Source organism: Rhinoraja longicauda, chromosome 6, assembly GCF_053455715.1.
Source record: "Rhinoraja longicauda isolate Sanriku21f chromosome 6, sRhiLon1.1, whole genome shotgun sequence".
Lineage (NCBI taxonomy): Eukaryota > Metazoa > Chordata > Chondrichthyes > Rajiformes > Arhynchobatidae > Rhinoraja > Rhinoraja longicauda.
The window spans coordinates 66549438-66566622 of record NC_135958.1 but is presented as its reverse complement, the minus strand read 5'-3'; the positions used below and the strand labels follow the sequence as shown (position 1 = coordinate 66566622).

The following is a 17185-nucleotide window of genomic DNA, read 5'->3' as shown; positions in this document are numbered from 1 at the left end:
CCTGACCCAAAATGTCACCTATCCATGTTCTCCAGAGATGCTGTCTGACCCGTTGAGTTACTCCAGCACTTTGTTTTTTATGAAAAAAAACTACTTTGATGGATGGGGACGGAAGGTGCCGGAAGGTCTTTACCCGCCACTATTTTCCCTATGTTCTCTGCAGACTTTAAAACTTGATATAATTTGCTCCCAGTACTGATGTCTTGTAGCCTTGTCACAGTACCCATTGCTATGTCCAAGTTGAATTTGCAAGGAATATATATTTGCATCACACACTCTAATATGACTTACTGTTCTAGTATTTCATCACATATTTCCTATTTCTTTGAACTGGTTTATTTAATTGGCATCTTGCCGTTTACCCTTCACCTGTAATGAGTAAAAAACTATTTACAACCATTAGCTTTCCATCTTTCATTCGTTTTAGAACTATTATTACAATCGTATTAGTTTAGACTGTCACTACCGCACTGACATATTGTACAGGTCGGTTAAAGATCTGCCAGGATATAATACCAGCAGGAAGCCTTCTGCCACACAGCTATCCTATTTGCTCTCATTGCTATTTTCTTTCGTACCCAGCTGATGTTTTTAATTTATTTACTAACCTGAAATGAGTGAGGTTGATGGTCCTAATTCCCTCATATATCCCAGGAAAAGTGGATCCAGGCTGCAGCAGCAAAGAGTATGATTTGTTAAATGTCGAGGTGCTGTGAGGTCTGGGCTCAGAGGCACCCTGAACATTTATGGACCATGTCATTGTGATTTCATAGAGCAGAAGGTGAATCCTGCAATAGCCTCTGAGTTGCCTCCTTGTTTCACCTGATGTCAAATTAGTATTCCAGTGCTCTAATTTTGTTGAAAGGCAAAATAAATATTCCAACTCTAGTGTGTTTTGAAGCCGTATGTCTTTTTTTATATTCATTCAAGGGATGTGGGTTTCGCAAGCTGAGCCAACATTTAATTGCCCATCCCTTATTGCCCCTGAGAAGGTGTGGTGACCTGTCTTCCTGAACTGCTGTAGCCCCTGAGATGTTGGTATTGTTAGGGAGTTCCAGGACTATGGCCCAGTGGTGGTGAAGGAACGGTGGTATATTTCCAAATCGGGAAGTTGTGTTGCTTAGAGTTCAACTGCCAGGTGGTGATGTTTCCATGCTTTTTTTTTGCCCAGTCCTTGTAGCTCGTAGAGGTCGTAGGTTTGGAAGGTGCTGTCTAAGGAGCCTTGGTGAGTTGCTGCAGTGCTGCATGGTATAGTGCTGCGTTGGTGGTGGTGCATGAATGGTTATTGATGGGGTGCTTCTCACATGGGCCGTTATGTCCTGAATAATGTCCAGCTTCCTGAGTGTTGAAATCGCACCCATCCAGGCAAATGGAGAGTATTCCATGGCGCTACTGACTTAAACCTTGTGAATATTAAACAGGTTTGAGGAGTTAGGAGAGGTGTTGTTCCTAGCTTCTGATTTACTACTGAAGGCACATTGTGTACATGGCTACTCCAACTCAGTTTCTGGTCAATGGTAGTGCCCAGGATATTGATAGTGGAGGATTTGGTGACAGTAATTCCATTAAATGTCAATGGGAGAGAGCTGGGTTTTCTTCTGTTGGATATCATCATTGCCTGGCACTTATGTGGTATCAATGTTACTTGCTACTTAACGCCCCACGCTTGCCTATTGTTCAGGTCTGGCTGCATTTTTTTGTGTTTCATTATCGGAAGAGCCGCAAATGGTGCTGAACGTTGTGCAAACATCCGCAAATAACCCTATTTCTGACCTTACGATTGAAGGAAGATCATAGATATACCAGTTGAAGATGGTTGGGTCTAAGACACTACCGTGAGGAGCACCCACAAAGATGTCCTGTGGTGGAGATGATTGATCAACCACTCCATCTTCCATTGTGCTAGATATTATTCCAAACAGCAAAGGGAATTCCCCATGATTTTTGTAGATTTCATTGAGTATCTCTTTAGTTGTGACCTAAATAATGCAGGTCCTCCCCAGATTATGACCGTCCGACATGTAGACAGTTTGTACATATGAACAAACATTTGGGAGTCCAGAGGGGTGGACTTGCTGGATCCTGCAGAGCTGCAGGTATCTTCTGCAATGTTGGAACTTGGTTCGTGGAACTATCATTGGCCCTAGTGTTATTATTGCAATTATTGTTTTTTTGTTGTGTGTACGTATGTGTGCGAGTGTAATATATATATGATCTGTATATGTGTGTATTTGTGAGTTTGTGTATATATACACACTGAACGTTTTTTTCTCTCGTTTATTATATTGTTTACCGTGTACTATTTTTACATATTCTGTGGGGTTGCTGCAAGTAAGAATTTCATTGTTCTATATGGGACATGTGACAATAAAACACTCTTGACTCATTGCACCTTGCAGAGAAATCTGAATGATCTGACATTCCCAGGTTTAACTACAGATTCCCCTGGATTGGTCTATATTTTTATTCAAATATACTGCCGGCAGCTACATTTTCAACCTGTGAACTATTTGGGTAACCAACAGTTCTCAGGAATACATCCTGTCATTACCTGGGGAGGACCTATATCGATGTAGAGTGGAACATCCTCACTTTGATATCATCTTATACTACGGAACATTAGTTATATGAGTTTGTTCTGAAAACAAATCTCTTGTGTGCTGGGAGACCACGATATTAACTTTGTGTACATTGCCCATTGTTTTCTAAAAAAAAATTTTTTACGTAAAGAAATGAAAAATGTATTTCTGGTTTTTTAGTATTTCTCTGGACAGCAAACTTTCCAAGCAATTGTACAGACATAAAATTTATCTTAATTGTCAAATAATGAAATTTTCTATCCGTACGTTAGAACTCAACAGAGGACAAAACGGTTAATTAAGAGGGGGGAAAAGAGAATGAAAAGAAAGCTTGCGAGAATATAAAATCTGACTAATAAGCTTCTTTAGATATGTAAAAAGGAAAAGATTAGTGAAGACAATTGCAGGTCCCTTACAAACAGAGACAGGTGAATTTAAAATGGGAAACAGGAAATGGCAGAACAGTTAAATGAGCACTTTGGTTCTGTCTTCACTCAAGAAGATGCAAACAATCTCCCAGAAATACATGGGGACCGAGGATCTAGTGGGAGGGAGGAGCTGAAGGGAATCCACATTAGTCAGGAAATGGTGTTAGGTAAACTGTTGGGACTGAAGGCAAATAAATCCTCAGGACCTGATGGTCTGCATCCCAGAATACTCAAAGAGGTGGCCCTAGAAATCGTGGATGCATTGGTGATCATTTTCCAATGTTCTATAGACTCTGGATCAGTTCCTGTGGACTGGAGGGCAACCAATGTAACCCCACTTTTTAAGAAAGGGAGAGAGAAAACGGGAAATTATAGACCAGTTAACCTTACATCGGTAGTGAAGAAGATGCTTGAGTCGATTGTTAAAGATGTTATAGCAATGCATTTGGAAAGCAGTGACAGGATCGGTCAAAGTCAGCATGGATTTATAATGGAGAAATCATGCTTCACTAATCTTCTGCATTTTTTTGAGGCTGTAACAAGTAAAACGCATAAGGGGGAGCCAGTGGATGTGGTGTATCTGGACTTTCAAAAAAGCTTTGACAAGGTCCCACACAAGAGATTAGTGTGCAGAATTAGAGCACATGGTAATGGGGATAGGGTATTGACATGGATAGAGAACTGGTTGGCAGACAGGATGCAAAGAGTAGGAATTAACGGTCCTTTTCAGAATGGCAGGCAGTGACTAGTGGGATGCAGCAAGGCTCGGTGCTGGGACCCAGTTATTTACAATATATATTAACGATTTAGATGAGGGAATTAAATGTGACATCTCCAAGTTTGCGGTTGGCACAAAGCTGGGTGGCAGTGTGAGCTGCGATGAGGATGATATGAGGTTGCAGGGAGACTTGGATAGGTTGAGTGTGTGGGCAGATGCATGGCAGATGCAGTATAATGTGGATAAATGAGATTATCCACATTAATGGCAAGAACAGGAAGGCAGATTATTATCTGAATGGTGTCAGATTAGGAAAAGGGGAGGTGCAATGAGACCTGGGTGTGCTTGTGCATCAGTCACCGAAAGTAAGCATGCAGGGTCAGCAGTCAGTGAAGAAAGCTAATGGCATGTTGGCCTCCATTGCGAGAGGAGTTGAGTTTAGGGCCCTGGTGAGACCGCACCTGGAGTATTGCGTGCAATTCTGGTCTCCTAATTTGAGGAAGGACATTATTGTTATTGAGGGAGTGCAGAGTAGGTTCACCAGGTTAATTCCCGGGATGGCGGGACTGACATATGATGAAAGAATGGGTCGACTGGGCTTGTATTCACTAGAATTTAGGATGAGAGGGAATCTTATAAAAACATGTAAAATTCTTAAAGAATTGTTTAGGCTAGATGCAGGAAAAATGTTCCCGATGTTGGGGGAGTCCAAAATCAGGGGTCATAGTTTAAGAATAAGGGGTAGGCCATTTAGGACTGAGATGAGGAAAAACCCTCACCCAGAGAGTTGTGTATCTCTGCCACTGAAGGCAGTGGAGGCCAATTCACTGGATGTTTTCAAAAGAGAGTTAGATTTAGCTCTTAGGGCTAAAGGAATCAAGGGATATGGAGAAAAAAAGCAGGAATGGGGTACTGATTTTAGATGACCAGCCGTGATCAAATCGAATGGCGGTACTGGCTCGAAGGGCCGAATGGCCTGCTCCTGCACCTATTTTTCGATTTTTCTAATTTGTTTAGTTTAACTGGTGTTTCACATGCAAATATGCAAATACCACACATGTTTAACGGCAGAACATCTTCCAATGATCCATTCAAAAATATTGCACTATTATTGCAGTACATGCCCTTCCTCTACTTATTCTCTTCCCACCATATCTCTCCTAAACATTCTCTTTTATTTCCTTCCTCCCCTACCCTTCTAACTGATACTTCTAACTTCTAACAGCATTTATCGCTCATTTCCTATCCCTATTTGCTGTAATTAACAGTTCCTATTTGCTGCAATAAACAGTCGCACTCCTAGCAGCTCGATGACCAGACATTAAGACCTTTGCTACTTCTGCAAAATTGATCAGGCTCAAATAACGCAAGTTCCTTTATTTCTTAACTCCTCTCTAAAATGGTAATCCCATGCAGGATGGCTGGTGTAAGAAATGAAAAAATAGCACAACTACACTGAAAGGCAATGTATGAACTTTGATAGAAGGTGCAAAGCTTTGGATCTCACCTGCGTTACACCTACCCTGGGAATATTTGATGAAGCACTGTAAAGGGAGCTTTATTATAAAAAGGTACAGCACAGAAACAGCTGCTTTGTACCTGCTTGAGAATGCATCCTGAGCATGCAAAGGGAAATTTGCTCTATCTAATTTGTTGTGTACCTGCTGTTGGAGTGTGTGATAGTACAGGAGAGAGGGAGTTTGCATTATATGTAACCTGCATTTGTACTTGCCCCAGAGAGGATAGATTCTAACCAATATGGAAAATGTTCAAGTCCCCAACATTAAGGTTTTTTCAGAGAAGAAATTCTGCACCCTGAAATGAAATTGAACAGTCAGAACTATTTTCCCCATGGTTGAAATGACAAAAACTAGAAGGCATAGCTTTACAATCAGAGGGAGAAGTTTAAAAGAGATTTTTGAGACAGGATTTATATACAGAGTGGCAGGTGCCTGGGGTGGGCGCCTGTTTATATACAGAGTGGTAGGTGCCTGTAGTAGAAGCTGTTATACGATAGTGGCATTTAAAGGGCTTTCAGATAGGCACATGAATGTGCAAGGACTAGAAGGATCATATGCAGGCAGAAGAGATTAGTTTAATTTGGCATCATGTTCGGCCTAGGCATTGTGGACCGAAGGACCTAATACTGTGCTATATTATTCTCTTGAACTGTGTTCCAAGTTATGTTTAAAACCCTCATCTGGTGTGGAAACATCTGTGTAAAGAAAAATATCCTTCATCTCAATCAGCACAGATTTCAAGGAATCTAATGGGTATTAACTGTGAAACAAAGAGATGGTTGCTAAATTTTTTTAAATTGTTAATTTTTAAATCATAGGACAAATGATGAGCTGGTGGGATTCCTCTCCAAGTACAGAGGGAAGAACTTCCTGAAATCACACGGCAGGGATAATGCCAGGTAGGTGCTGAAATGTAGACTAATGCTTACAAGTTACGACAAACCTTTTTGCATCCCTAGGGTGTGTTAACCCCCCCCCCCCCCCCCCCAGTGTCTGCCTAGGAAACAATCCAATTGGATCAGCAACTATGGCATTGCAGAGTCAGAGGTTTCTATTAGTGAACCAAGACTGAGACAATGGTCTCCACTCCAGATTACACTAGATGTAGCATGTTGGAAGCATAGACAGCTGCATGAGTTGTACCCCAGTGAATACTACTCCAATGCTACTTCACTGATAAGGTTATGATGAGTGTAGCTATTCATTTTTTGATGCTCAGTACATTAATGAGATGACATCTGCAGGAGATATTTGTGGATAAGTTGCAATGATTTGCCCCGCAGTCTGGGACTCAGAATCACTCTTCGTATTATTTCTCAGTTTCCAGCAGTGAAGCAGATTATTGTAACATCTTAAATGGATGCAACATCTAAATGCAGAGCCCTGGCTTTGATGTTCTTTGAAGGCTGTTGAATGGGAGATGGGCTGTTGCTTCTCTGTGCTGCGTGCATCCATGATTCAGTCCATCTGGATAGTCAGTTGATAACAGCTGCTACGTGACTGTTAAAAGCAGTATGGATGATGTGAGTTTGAATAGTGGGTTATTCAAATGCCTACGGAGGGTGTTACTTATTTTTTTAATTTCAAGGAGTGTTGTGCTGTTACAGTGAATGGCACATAATGTGGATTTGTGACCTTGACACCATTCTCATGCTTGTGTTTAGCTGCACATTAGTGATTGTTCACGGGTGGCCTCAGGAGCCTGACGTAGATGAGCAGAGTAGAGCAAAATTAACAATTGCCGTAAAATATCCCGCCTGGTTTTCTCAATTATGTTGCAATGTGTTGCAGACTCAGACAGGAGTTCTGCAGGAGAGTGCCCTGGGTCCGACTATCTTTAGCTGCTTCATTAATGACCTTCCTTCCAGCACAACATTCTGTCATTGAGCAGGCAGATGCACAGTTGAAGTTCGCATTATGGTTGACGCAGAGATAACGGGCTAAAGGGTCTGTTCTGGTGCTGTACTGTTCTATGTTCTATAACACAGAAATGGGGATATTATCTTATGACTGTACAATGCTTCATTTCATTCAAATAAATTTCAAATTTACCCAACAAATAAACCAGCCCATAGAGCAAGATAAGTAATAGTTGTACAGCACAGAAACTGGCTTGTTGCCCCAACATGTCCACGCTGTTCTTTTTGCCCTACTGCATTAAGCCCACATGCACGCATTAGGACCATATCCTTCTATGCCTTGCCTATTCAAGTGTCTGGTAAATGCCTCTTAAACCTAGTATTTATGTCTGATTCCACCACCACCTCTAGCAGCGTTCCAGACATCAACTACTCTCTTGTATTTTAAAAAATGCTTACTCTTCAAATCCTTTTCTAAACTCCCTCCTCCCACTTTAAAATGAGCCTCCTTCTTTTGGTAGCCTATCATGGGAAAATAATTTCAAATTCAATAGTATGATTTGACTGGATACTGGGCAAAGCTTTTCAGCAGAGATGACAACAATAAACCAATACCAACAATATTCTTCCTTGCTTCCCACAGGGTAGATCTCATCCTGCCCACGGGATTTTTCCATCCTTAGGCTTTCTGAAACATCCAACACCTCCACCTTCTTCATACTTGCATGCTCTAGCATATCAACGCACCTGGTCCCTGAATTCACTATACTCTACAACCCTCTTCTTGATGAATATACTGTAGACAAGAAGTGTTCATTTAGGACCTTGCCCACATCCCTGGCTCCTTACATAGATTACTATTTGGTCCCCAAGGGCACACACTCTTTCCTTAGCTAACCTCTTGCTGCTAATATGCCGATTGAATGACTTAGGATTCTCTTTAATTTTAACTGCCAAAGATATTTCATGACCTCTTTGCTCTCCCAATTTGTTTCTTCCATTCTTTCCTGCATTGTATACATTCCTCAAAGGTTAGTATTAAAATATGAAGTGCAGTGAGAGGAAATCCTTCAACTAGGAACAAGATAAACATTTCCATTCAGATTTACTGCATTTGCATCTGAGGATCTTTAATAACACCATGCCACGTTATGCACCCTGTCAAAGTTTTCTCATGAATCCTTACTGCAGTGCAATCAGTAGATGGCAGCAGGCCTTTGTCTAAGCAACTTATCTTCATATGAATTTGGACATGCTTTGGAACAGACTATTCTTTTGTAAAGTGCATAATACTCCAGCCTATTTCTGATCTCACTTTATGCATCTGTACAACAAGAATATCATGTTTGGTTGTGATGAATTTACTATAATTTAAATAGATATGTAGGTAGCCAGCGATTGCTGTTCACGTCTGAAGCAATTAATTCCAGCTGGGAGAGTAGTGGAGTTGATGCAATAACATTTATGTAACTTGGACTAGAAAGCAAGACATGAAGCAGGCCACCCATTCTGACATCTGCATATAATGTTGGGAGAGAAACAGTCAGATTAGTTATAGCTAGATAGTCTGCTGACATTTACTGCCCGAGTTCACACTTGAAGGATGGCCTCAAGGTGTTTGATACCTGTCAAACTGTACACCAAAAGGTTTCTGCGAGGTCAGGTGAGGAGTTAGTGTGTGTGGGAGCAGGGTAGATTAACTCTACAAAATTAACCCACACTTATTTCTGTCAGAAACATGTATAGAAGACATATTTTTGATGCTGAGATTTCCAAGATGATATAAATGGTCTAATATCAAAGGCTACAGCTTCTCTGGTTCACTATCTTCCTTGTATACATTTCTCTGTTTCCATTTCCATCCTATTTATTCTTAAGAGTAGCTGTTTTTCTCCTTATGTTCCTGGTAGGCTGGGTTTTTCAGGGAAAAAACTCCTCTACTCTTGGCAATCACTCTGGAACTTACTTCATACTCCTCCTTAGAGAAGTGCTTCATTACATGGACTCAAATCCAGCTGGAGGAGGAAACCCTTTGGCAATCTCTATTAGTTATTTTCTCTCATCCATTAGCCAAACAAACCTTGCCTGAACCCTCGAGGCAAAGAAAAATAAAGATCCTCTCTAACCTCTGTCCACTGGTGTATGTATAATCCACCCATCTATGTCCCCTCATAATTTTGTATACCTCTTTCATGTCCCTCCCTTACCTGGTCCACTCCCACAAAGACATGCTTAGTTTATCGAGTTTCTCATAACTGAAACATTCCATCCCAGGCAAAGTGTTGGTGCATCTTTTCTGCACTCTCCATTGCACTTGTGTCCTTCCTATAGTGTGGTGACCAGAACTGCACACAGTACTCCAGCTTGTGCCCCAACCAGTGTTTTATAAAGCTATACCAAGATCTGCATGTTCTTCCATTCCATGCCTGGCTAATAGAGATGAGCGTAAAGTTGTATCCTTGATACTCACATGGGCCTTACCTTTCATTGCATGTTTCCTACCCCTACTTAACCTTCAAAAACGCACCACCTCGCACTTACTGGCATTAAAGTTCATGAGCCATTGCTCTGCACAAAGTTTGTGCCTTCTACAAAATTACCAATCATGCCTCTTACATTTACATTTAAATGGTTAATATATATAATCAGCAAAGTTCTCAGCAACCATCTATATAGGGCACAATGAATGCAAACAGGACTTTCCACCATCAACCTCATTTTCCTATTATAAAGCTGCAACATGACTTCCTGACTCTTATACTCAATGCCCTGACTGATGAAGGCAAGCATGTTATACGCCTTCTTTACCACTCCATCTACTTGTGTTGCCACTGTCGGGGAACAATGAATTTGTACTGCAAGATAATTCTCCAAGAATCATCACTGTTTCCGATGAAATTCTATTTACTGTACACTTTCCTCTTGCATTTGACCTCTTCAGGGGAAATTGAAACTAAAATGTTGGTTGCTGCAAGATATCACTGTGATGTTCATGACAGTCATGGCAAGGCAGTTATGAAAGCTCTTGACAGTTAGTATAAGAAAATAACTGCAGATGCTGGTACAAATCAAAGGTATTTATTCACAAAATGCTGGAGTAACTCAGCAGGTCAGGCAGCATCTCAGGAGAGAAGGAATGGGTGACGTTTCGGGTTGAGTCTGAAGAAGGGTCTCGACCCGAAACGTCACCCATTCCTTCTCCCCTGAGATGCTGCCTGACCTGCTGAGTTACTCCAGCATTTTGTGAATAAAGCTCTTGACAGTGATTTGTTCAAATAGTATTGACTACAAAAAGTGCAATTCTGTAAAACAAATATTAAATGTTTTTCCTCTGTCAAAATTTTAAAATTTGAATAATTTCTACACATAATTCAGGCTGACTGACTCTTCAGTGCAACACTGAAGAATTGGTATTGGACGTGTCAACCGTGAGAGTAAACAAAGTTAGCCTTTTCGGTAGACATTAAAAAGTTGCCATAACACAGTTCTAAGAAATGTCAAAGAATGTTTCCTCATGACATGTCCATTGCTCAGCCAATGTCATTGGAACTGGTTATCCGAGCCATTTTACCTTGTTTGGGGGATCTAATTGTGTACAATTTGGTTGCTGTTTTGCAACAATGGCAACACTTAAAATGCTTTTCTTTGTTGTAGAGCACTTTGGGACATCCAAAGGCTTGATATAAATGCAAGTTCTTCATTAATTCGGATGAAATCCCTATTATTTACAGGTTTATCAAGAAGCAGGGTTTGGACAGACTCTTCCACGAATGTGATAGTCACATGTGGCGCCTTGGAGACAGGCAAATTCCAGAGGGCATTATAGTGGACGGCGGTTCCGACTGGTTTGCTCTGACTCACAAGTTTGTTGATTATGTGGTGCACTCACAGGATGAGTTGGTCACACGACTGAAACAGTTCTACTGGTACACACTGCTTCCAGCTGAGGTGAGAACTGACTGACTTTCAAATGTGTTCTATTCAGTGCCTTCCAAATCAAGGCTATTTTCTGCTTGGGAATGATGCTCTTTCCTTTTCAAACATGCAGTATCACAGCCAAAGGCTTTCAGGCCATGAGCAGCATAGGCTGGTTGTGGAGAAAACCTCGTCCATCCATCTTATCAAACATTCCCAGAGTACATAGAACAAAGTTAAATGCAAGCTTAACCTCGCTTAGATTCATGCTGATAGAGATGATGGAGTGGAGTTATAGAGTCAGGGATTCACACAGCAATGAACTGCCCCAACTTGTGCCGACTTCAAAGTGTCTGAAAAAGGGTTTTGACCTGAAATATCATCTATCCATGTTCTCCAGAGCTGCTGCCTAATTTGCTGTTACTCCAGTACTTTTTCTCTTTTTTTGTCAATCAGCATTTGCAGTTCCTTGTTTCTCCAAATGTATTTTGATAGCCCTAATTGTATCCGCTTCCGTAGTTTCTATAGCTTCCAGGACGCATCCTCAGATACGGACCACCTTCAGAGTGAAAAGGTTGCTCCTGAATTCTTGTTTAAATCTGTCCCCTCTCACATTAAGCCTATTTCCACTAGTTTTAGAATGCTCAACTCTGGGTGACTGTTATCGGTCACTTTATCCATGTCCCTCATGATTTTGTATACTTCAGTAAGGTCAATCCTCAGCCTCCTACATTTAAAAGAAAACCCCCCAACCTATCCAGTTGGAGAAATCTTGAAAATGAACACTGGCATGGACAATATAAAAGCAATGCAGGAAATACTCGCCGGGTGAGGCAGCATCTGTGAAGAGAGAAATGATACCAAAACAGTTAGAAAATTCTATGCAAATGCAAATTCTTTCTTTCAGATTCAGATGAAATCCGTACAATGTACCAGTTCATTGAGGAGCATGGTTTGGACAAACCAATCTGCATTTCTGCGATAACTCTCTACATCTTCCTGTCCATGAAATATTCTTAGAGCCGGTACACTATAGAATAGATAGCAAGCAAAGCCCCTCGTCCTAGCAACGTAACAACAGTTCTGAAATTGGTTAGATGCAGAGTAAACCACCCTCTACTTTGCCCATCAAAAGCTGAGTTTGATGAGTTTTCAATTTCTCTCATCAAGGACTCGATGGCTTCTTAGCAGAGAATTTAGATGTAGTCTCTTTGTAACAGGTTTATCCAGAAGATCCCATGTCCCGTCAAAGCGGCACCTAAAGTTAATCATGTTTAGACAGCATCTGTTGAGGGAATGGACAGACAATGCTCAGAGCCAGGTCCCAGCTTCAGAATGATTAGTGTAGGGGGAGAGAACATAGAACAGTGCAGCACAGGAACACACATATTTGTGTCATGATGCCAATTTAATGTAATCTTCTGCCTGCATGTGATCAATATCCCTCCATTCCCTGCATATCCATGTACCTAACTAATACCCTCTTAAATGCCACCATCCTATCTGCCTCCACCACCACCTCATGGCATCATGTTCCGAGCACCTACCACTTCCTGTGTTAAAAAAAAAACACGCCCTGTACATCTTCTTAAACTTTTCTCCTCTCACCTTAGAGCACATGAAAATCATGCTCTCAGCTCGTTGCATAGGTCTCACAGAGCGCATTGCCCTGGGTCATATGGGACACACTCTGCACCGCCTCAGACCCAGCACGTCAACCGTGGAGTCCACTGTGCTTGTCTTTTCTGCTCTCAATAATTTTCTTCATCCTCTCTCCTTTGCAGTCTTTCTTCCACACTGTATTGGAAAACAGTTTCATGTGCGATACATTAGTGGATAACAACCTGCGAGTCACCAACTGGAACCGAAAGTTGGGCTGCAAGTGCCAGTACAAGCACATTGTGGACTGGTGTGGCTGCTCACCAAACGATTTCAAGCCGCAAGACTTCATAAGGCTTCAGGTGAGGAGAGTTTGACTCCTTGGTCAGGTAGAATCCTCACACCATTCACTGGGTGTGACTTTGTGAAACGTGCTAACTTCCCTGGACTCACTGGCATGTTGCAGGTGTGATTGTACAGCCATTCCATTTCATAGAATCATACAGCATGAAAACAGGCCCTTCAGCCCAACTTGCCTGTAAAGATTCTGCAGGTAGAATAAAATTCCAACAATATGCTATCCGATTATTTGGAAATCACAACAGTTTAGTATCTGACTCCCCCAGAATCTCTTCAGATTCACCTGACCTGCATCCAGCATTCGCTTTTAAACTCACCGGGGCCCTAGCTCTATGGCTCTACCTCTGTTAACAGAGTTCACTGTAAAAAGCTGGAATCAGCAAAATCAAGAGTTCCTTCTCACTTTCCTTATAAACTCACCAGGACCATGATCTGACGGTCCTCAAACTCATCAGGATCCTGTTCAAATGCTCCTTAGCAATCTACAGGACCCTGTTCGCACGCCACTCATAAACGCACCAGGCTCCCGTACCCACATTCTTGGCAAACTCACCGGGGCTCCTCCCTCGCATTGCTTTTAAAATCACTCAGTTTTGTTTCCCACGCTTCCTTTAAGCTCACCTGGTCACTGGAAAATTGATTATGCTACTGTGTTACATCTTTTAAAAAAGCTAATTAAATGTGTGTTGTAATATCGATAGGAAAAGTTGCTTATCTTGTATCCAGTTCCTGAGGGTGGCAGATTAATACAATTAGGACAATCTTTGCACATCCCCAATCCTTTCCACTCGTCACTTTAATTTCACGTTTCATGTATTTTGTCAAGTCAAGTCAATTTTATTTCTGCCCAATGGTTCACCAGGGCCACTCTCAGCCATTCCATACCCAGACCTTCCACAACTGGATGCGGCACCAGGGCGACACAGTGGCACAGTAGTAGAGGTGCTGCCTTACAGCTCCAGAGACCTGGATTCGATCCTGATTATGGGTGTCTGTACGGAGTTTGTACATTCTCCCCTGTGACCTCATGGATTATCTCCAGGTGCTTCGGTTTCCTCCCATATTCCAAAGACTTGCAGGTTTGTATGTTAATTGGCTTCTGTAAATTGTCCCTTGTGTGTAGGATTGAACTAGTGTACAAATGATTGTGGTCAGCATGGACTCGGTGGGCTAAAGGACCTATTTTCACACTATCTCTAACTTAAAATCTAAACTAAACTCTTCACAATATCCAAACATCTACCCTCACCAATCTTGGTCATAACTTCCCAGCTATTCTCTCTACCATTTTCTTCTTCCAATCATCTCCTGCTCCCCACAATCTCATCTCCAGGTGCCACCTTGCATGATTATATATCTCCCCTCACACCCACTTTGCAGTCCATTTCCTCATTACTCTGCCAGGTGAGAGTTTGAGAAAGGAGGTCTTTGCCCAGTTGTGTTTGAAAGGAACATTGAATAGAGGGTCTGGGTAAATATTGGAACCAAGCTGAAGTGAAACGCACTTTGAAAAATTTCTAGCCCACACACTAGAGTGGAACAGGATGAAGAATCAAAGAATTCTTGAAGAATGTCAACAAGCAGAGGTATTGCAGGGATCCTGACAATCTTGGAAACCCTGTGAAACCGAGTGGTTTCAGGGAAGGAATGGATTTAAAGCAAAGTGCTGGAGCATCTAAGCGGGTCAGGCAGCATCCCTCGAGAACGTGGAAAAATGAAGTCCGAAGAAAGGTCCTGACCCAAAACATCCATGTTCCCCATAGATGCTGCCTGACCCGCTGAGTTACTCCAGCACTTTGTATCTTTTTTTATAAACCAGCATCTGCAGTTGCTTGTCTCTCCAACACGTTCATTACTCCTTTCTTATTCAACTTACTGCATTTTTGTTCACAGCAAATGACGAGGCCGACATTTTTTGCCAGGAAGTTTGAATCAACAGTTAACCAGGAGGTGATTGACATCTTGGACTCGCATCTGTATGGAAGCTACCCCCCTGGGACAGCGGCTCTCAAAGCCTACTGGGAGAACGTCTTTGATCAGATGGATGGGGTGAGCAGCCTCACCAATGCTGCAATTACCAGCTACCTGATTTTCTTCAAGCTGGCCCTGAGCAAAGTGCAGGCGTGGCAACAAGGAACAGGCAGCCACTGCAGGTATGGGAGTGAATGGTCCGATACCCGAGCCACACTGTAAAATACTCCACATGCATTTAGCATCCCTCGGCCAAATCAAGGAGCATGATCCTTGTCCTCTATACTTCCAGACAGTGAGGAATGGCCATGCTTCTTACTCCCAGTCAGTGCCCAGAAATTCCAAGAAACTTGTGATATAATGAAAGTCAATCATCGGTGTGATTTTCGATGCCCGACCCATGAGTTGCCTAGGTCCCGAGGTGGGTGATGAATCAACAGACTCTGCCACAGGACAGATGGGAGGGTCGTTGGATTGGTTGCTGCCTCCATCTGCTGCTCAAGTTTTTCTTTACGATGGGTAACAGAGATTCAAAGTGGTTAGCACCTTCCCAAATAGTTCTGCTGCAGTTTGAATGTTTTTGAGGCATGGATTCCATGAGTTGGTGCAGAAGTTGAATTTATTTAAGGACGCTTTGAGAAAGTAGTTAGAGATTTTTCCGTGCTGGCGGTTGCTTGCCATGTTTTCAGGTAAGAGATAGGAGCAGAATTAGGCAATTCAGCTCATCGAGTCTACTCCATTCAATCATGATAGATCTACTTTTCCCTTTCAACCCCATTCTCCTGCCTACTCTCTGTAACTCTTGATGCCCTTACTAATCAAGAATCTATCAGTCTCCATTTTAAATTTCCCCAATGACAACCTCCAGAATTATCTGCGGCAATGAATTCCACAGATTCATCACCAACTGGCTAAAGACATTCTTCCTCATCTCCATTCTAAAGGTAAAGCTGTACCCTGTGGTCCTAGACTCTCCCATTACTGGAAAGATCCTTTCCACATCCACTCTGTCTAGCCCTTTCATTATCAGGTATATTTCAATATGCCCCCCCCCCCCTTATCCATCTTGTGAATAACGTTGTGATCTATGAATGTAGACACCAACCATGTACAACTGTTAACTATTTGTAGAGATAAATGAATCATAAAATTCTACAGGCACAACGGACTGCAGATGTTGGAATCTGGAGCAAAACAAACAGCTGGAGGAGGAGCTAAGCAGTTTGAGCAGCTTCTGCAGAGGCAGATGGATGCTCCTGTTTTCGGTTAAGGTGCTGCATTTTGTGCACAATTTCCTAACCAAAAGTGTTGAGTTAACTTGAAATAATTTTAAAATTCATTATTTAATTTTGCTTGTTTGTTTCACGAAAGACTTAAGAGTATGTGTTCCTTTCTTCAGGTATGAACCTTTGGGCTATCCTCTCTCTGTTCACCTTTACTTCTACGATGACCAATTCCAAGGTTATTTAGTGATGCAGCAAGTTAAGAATGTGACCACCGGACAGAAAGAGACTCTGGAGAGCTGGGTGTCGCCTCGGACCATGCTGCATCTGGCAAACATTGACCCGGAACACGACCGACTGCAGAGCCTTGAGGTAATCAGTCAGCACTCTCCAAGTGAATGAGCAGACATGGTGCTGCCATTGATGTAGATCAAGATCCTGCATCAGGACTGAGAGGGAAGAGGGGGGTTTTCCAGTCTGAGGCAGCATGAGGGAGGGGTGGGACAGAGGATGAAAGGTGGAGCCAGGTAAGTGTGAGGGAGAGAGTAGGCAGATGGAAGCAGGTGGAGATGGGAAAGGCAAACAGAGGGAGATGGGTGAGTGTGGGAGGAGAACACTGTTGTGTGGGTTACCAAAAACTGCTAAAGTCAACATTCGTACCTTTTGATGGGCAGACTGTAATTTTAAGCCAAGAAGTTACTGCTTGAAACTGTGTCCTTCACACACCTGCATTTCCACAGTTGTCACAGATAAGCTTTCCTGATATTGGTATTCCAGTGACCATTTACAAGACATTTTACAAAAATGTTCTGTAATACACTCTCCTTCAATAAGCCTTTCTGAATGACACGTCCTCAGACATTTGGTGGAGTTTTCAGAAAAATTATTTATTTTCTTGCACATGTACTTCTGGGAGATAATAGATTAAAATTACAGTGGAAGTCAAGCTCTCTAAGTATGACAGCCTGTTTCCATTTTTCTTAAATGGAACCAAACATTCACTGGTAAAACAG

The 17185-nt window shown here is 42.1% G+C and overlaps 1 protein-coding gene across 2 annotated transcripts in view; it reads left to right on the top strand.

The window, feature by feature from the left end:
• Positions 1-17185, top strand: part of xylt2 (xylosyltransferase II) — a 65186-nt gene that overhangs the window by 34105 nt on the left and 13896 nt on the right. For both annotated transcript variants that reach the window (XM_078401200.1, XM_078401198.1), the window contains exons 5-9: positions 6064-6144; positions 10836-11052; positions 12804-12980; positions 14872-15131; positions 16349-16544. In XM_078401200.1, coding sequence (XP_078257326.1) covers positions 6064-6144; positions 10836-11052; positions 12804-12980; positions 14872-15131; positions 16349-16544 — 931 coding nt within the window. The remainder of the gene's footprint in view (positions 1-6063; positions 6145-10835; positions 11053-12803; positions 12981-14871; positions 15132-16348; positions 16545-17185) is intronic.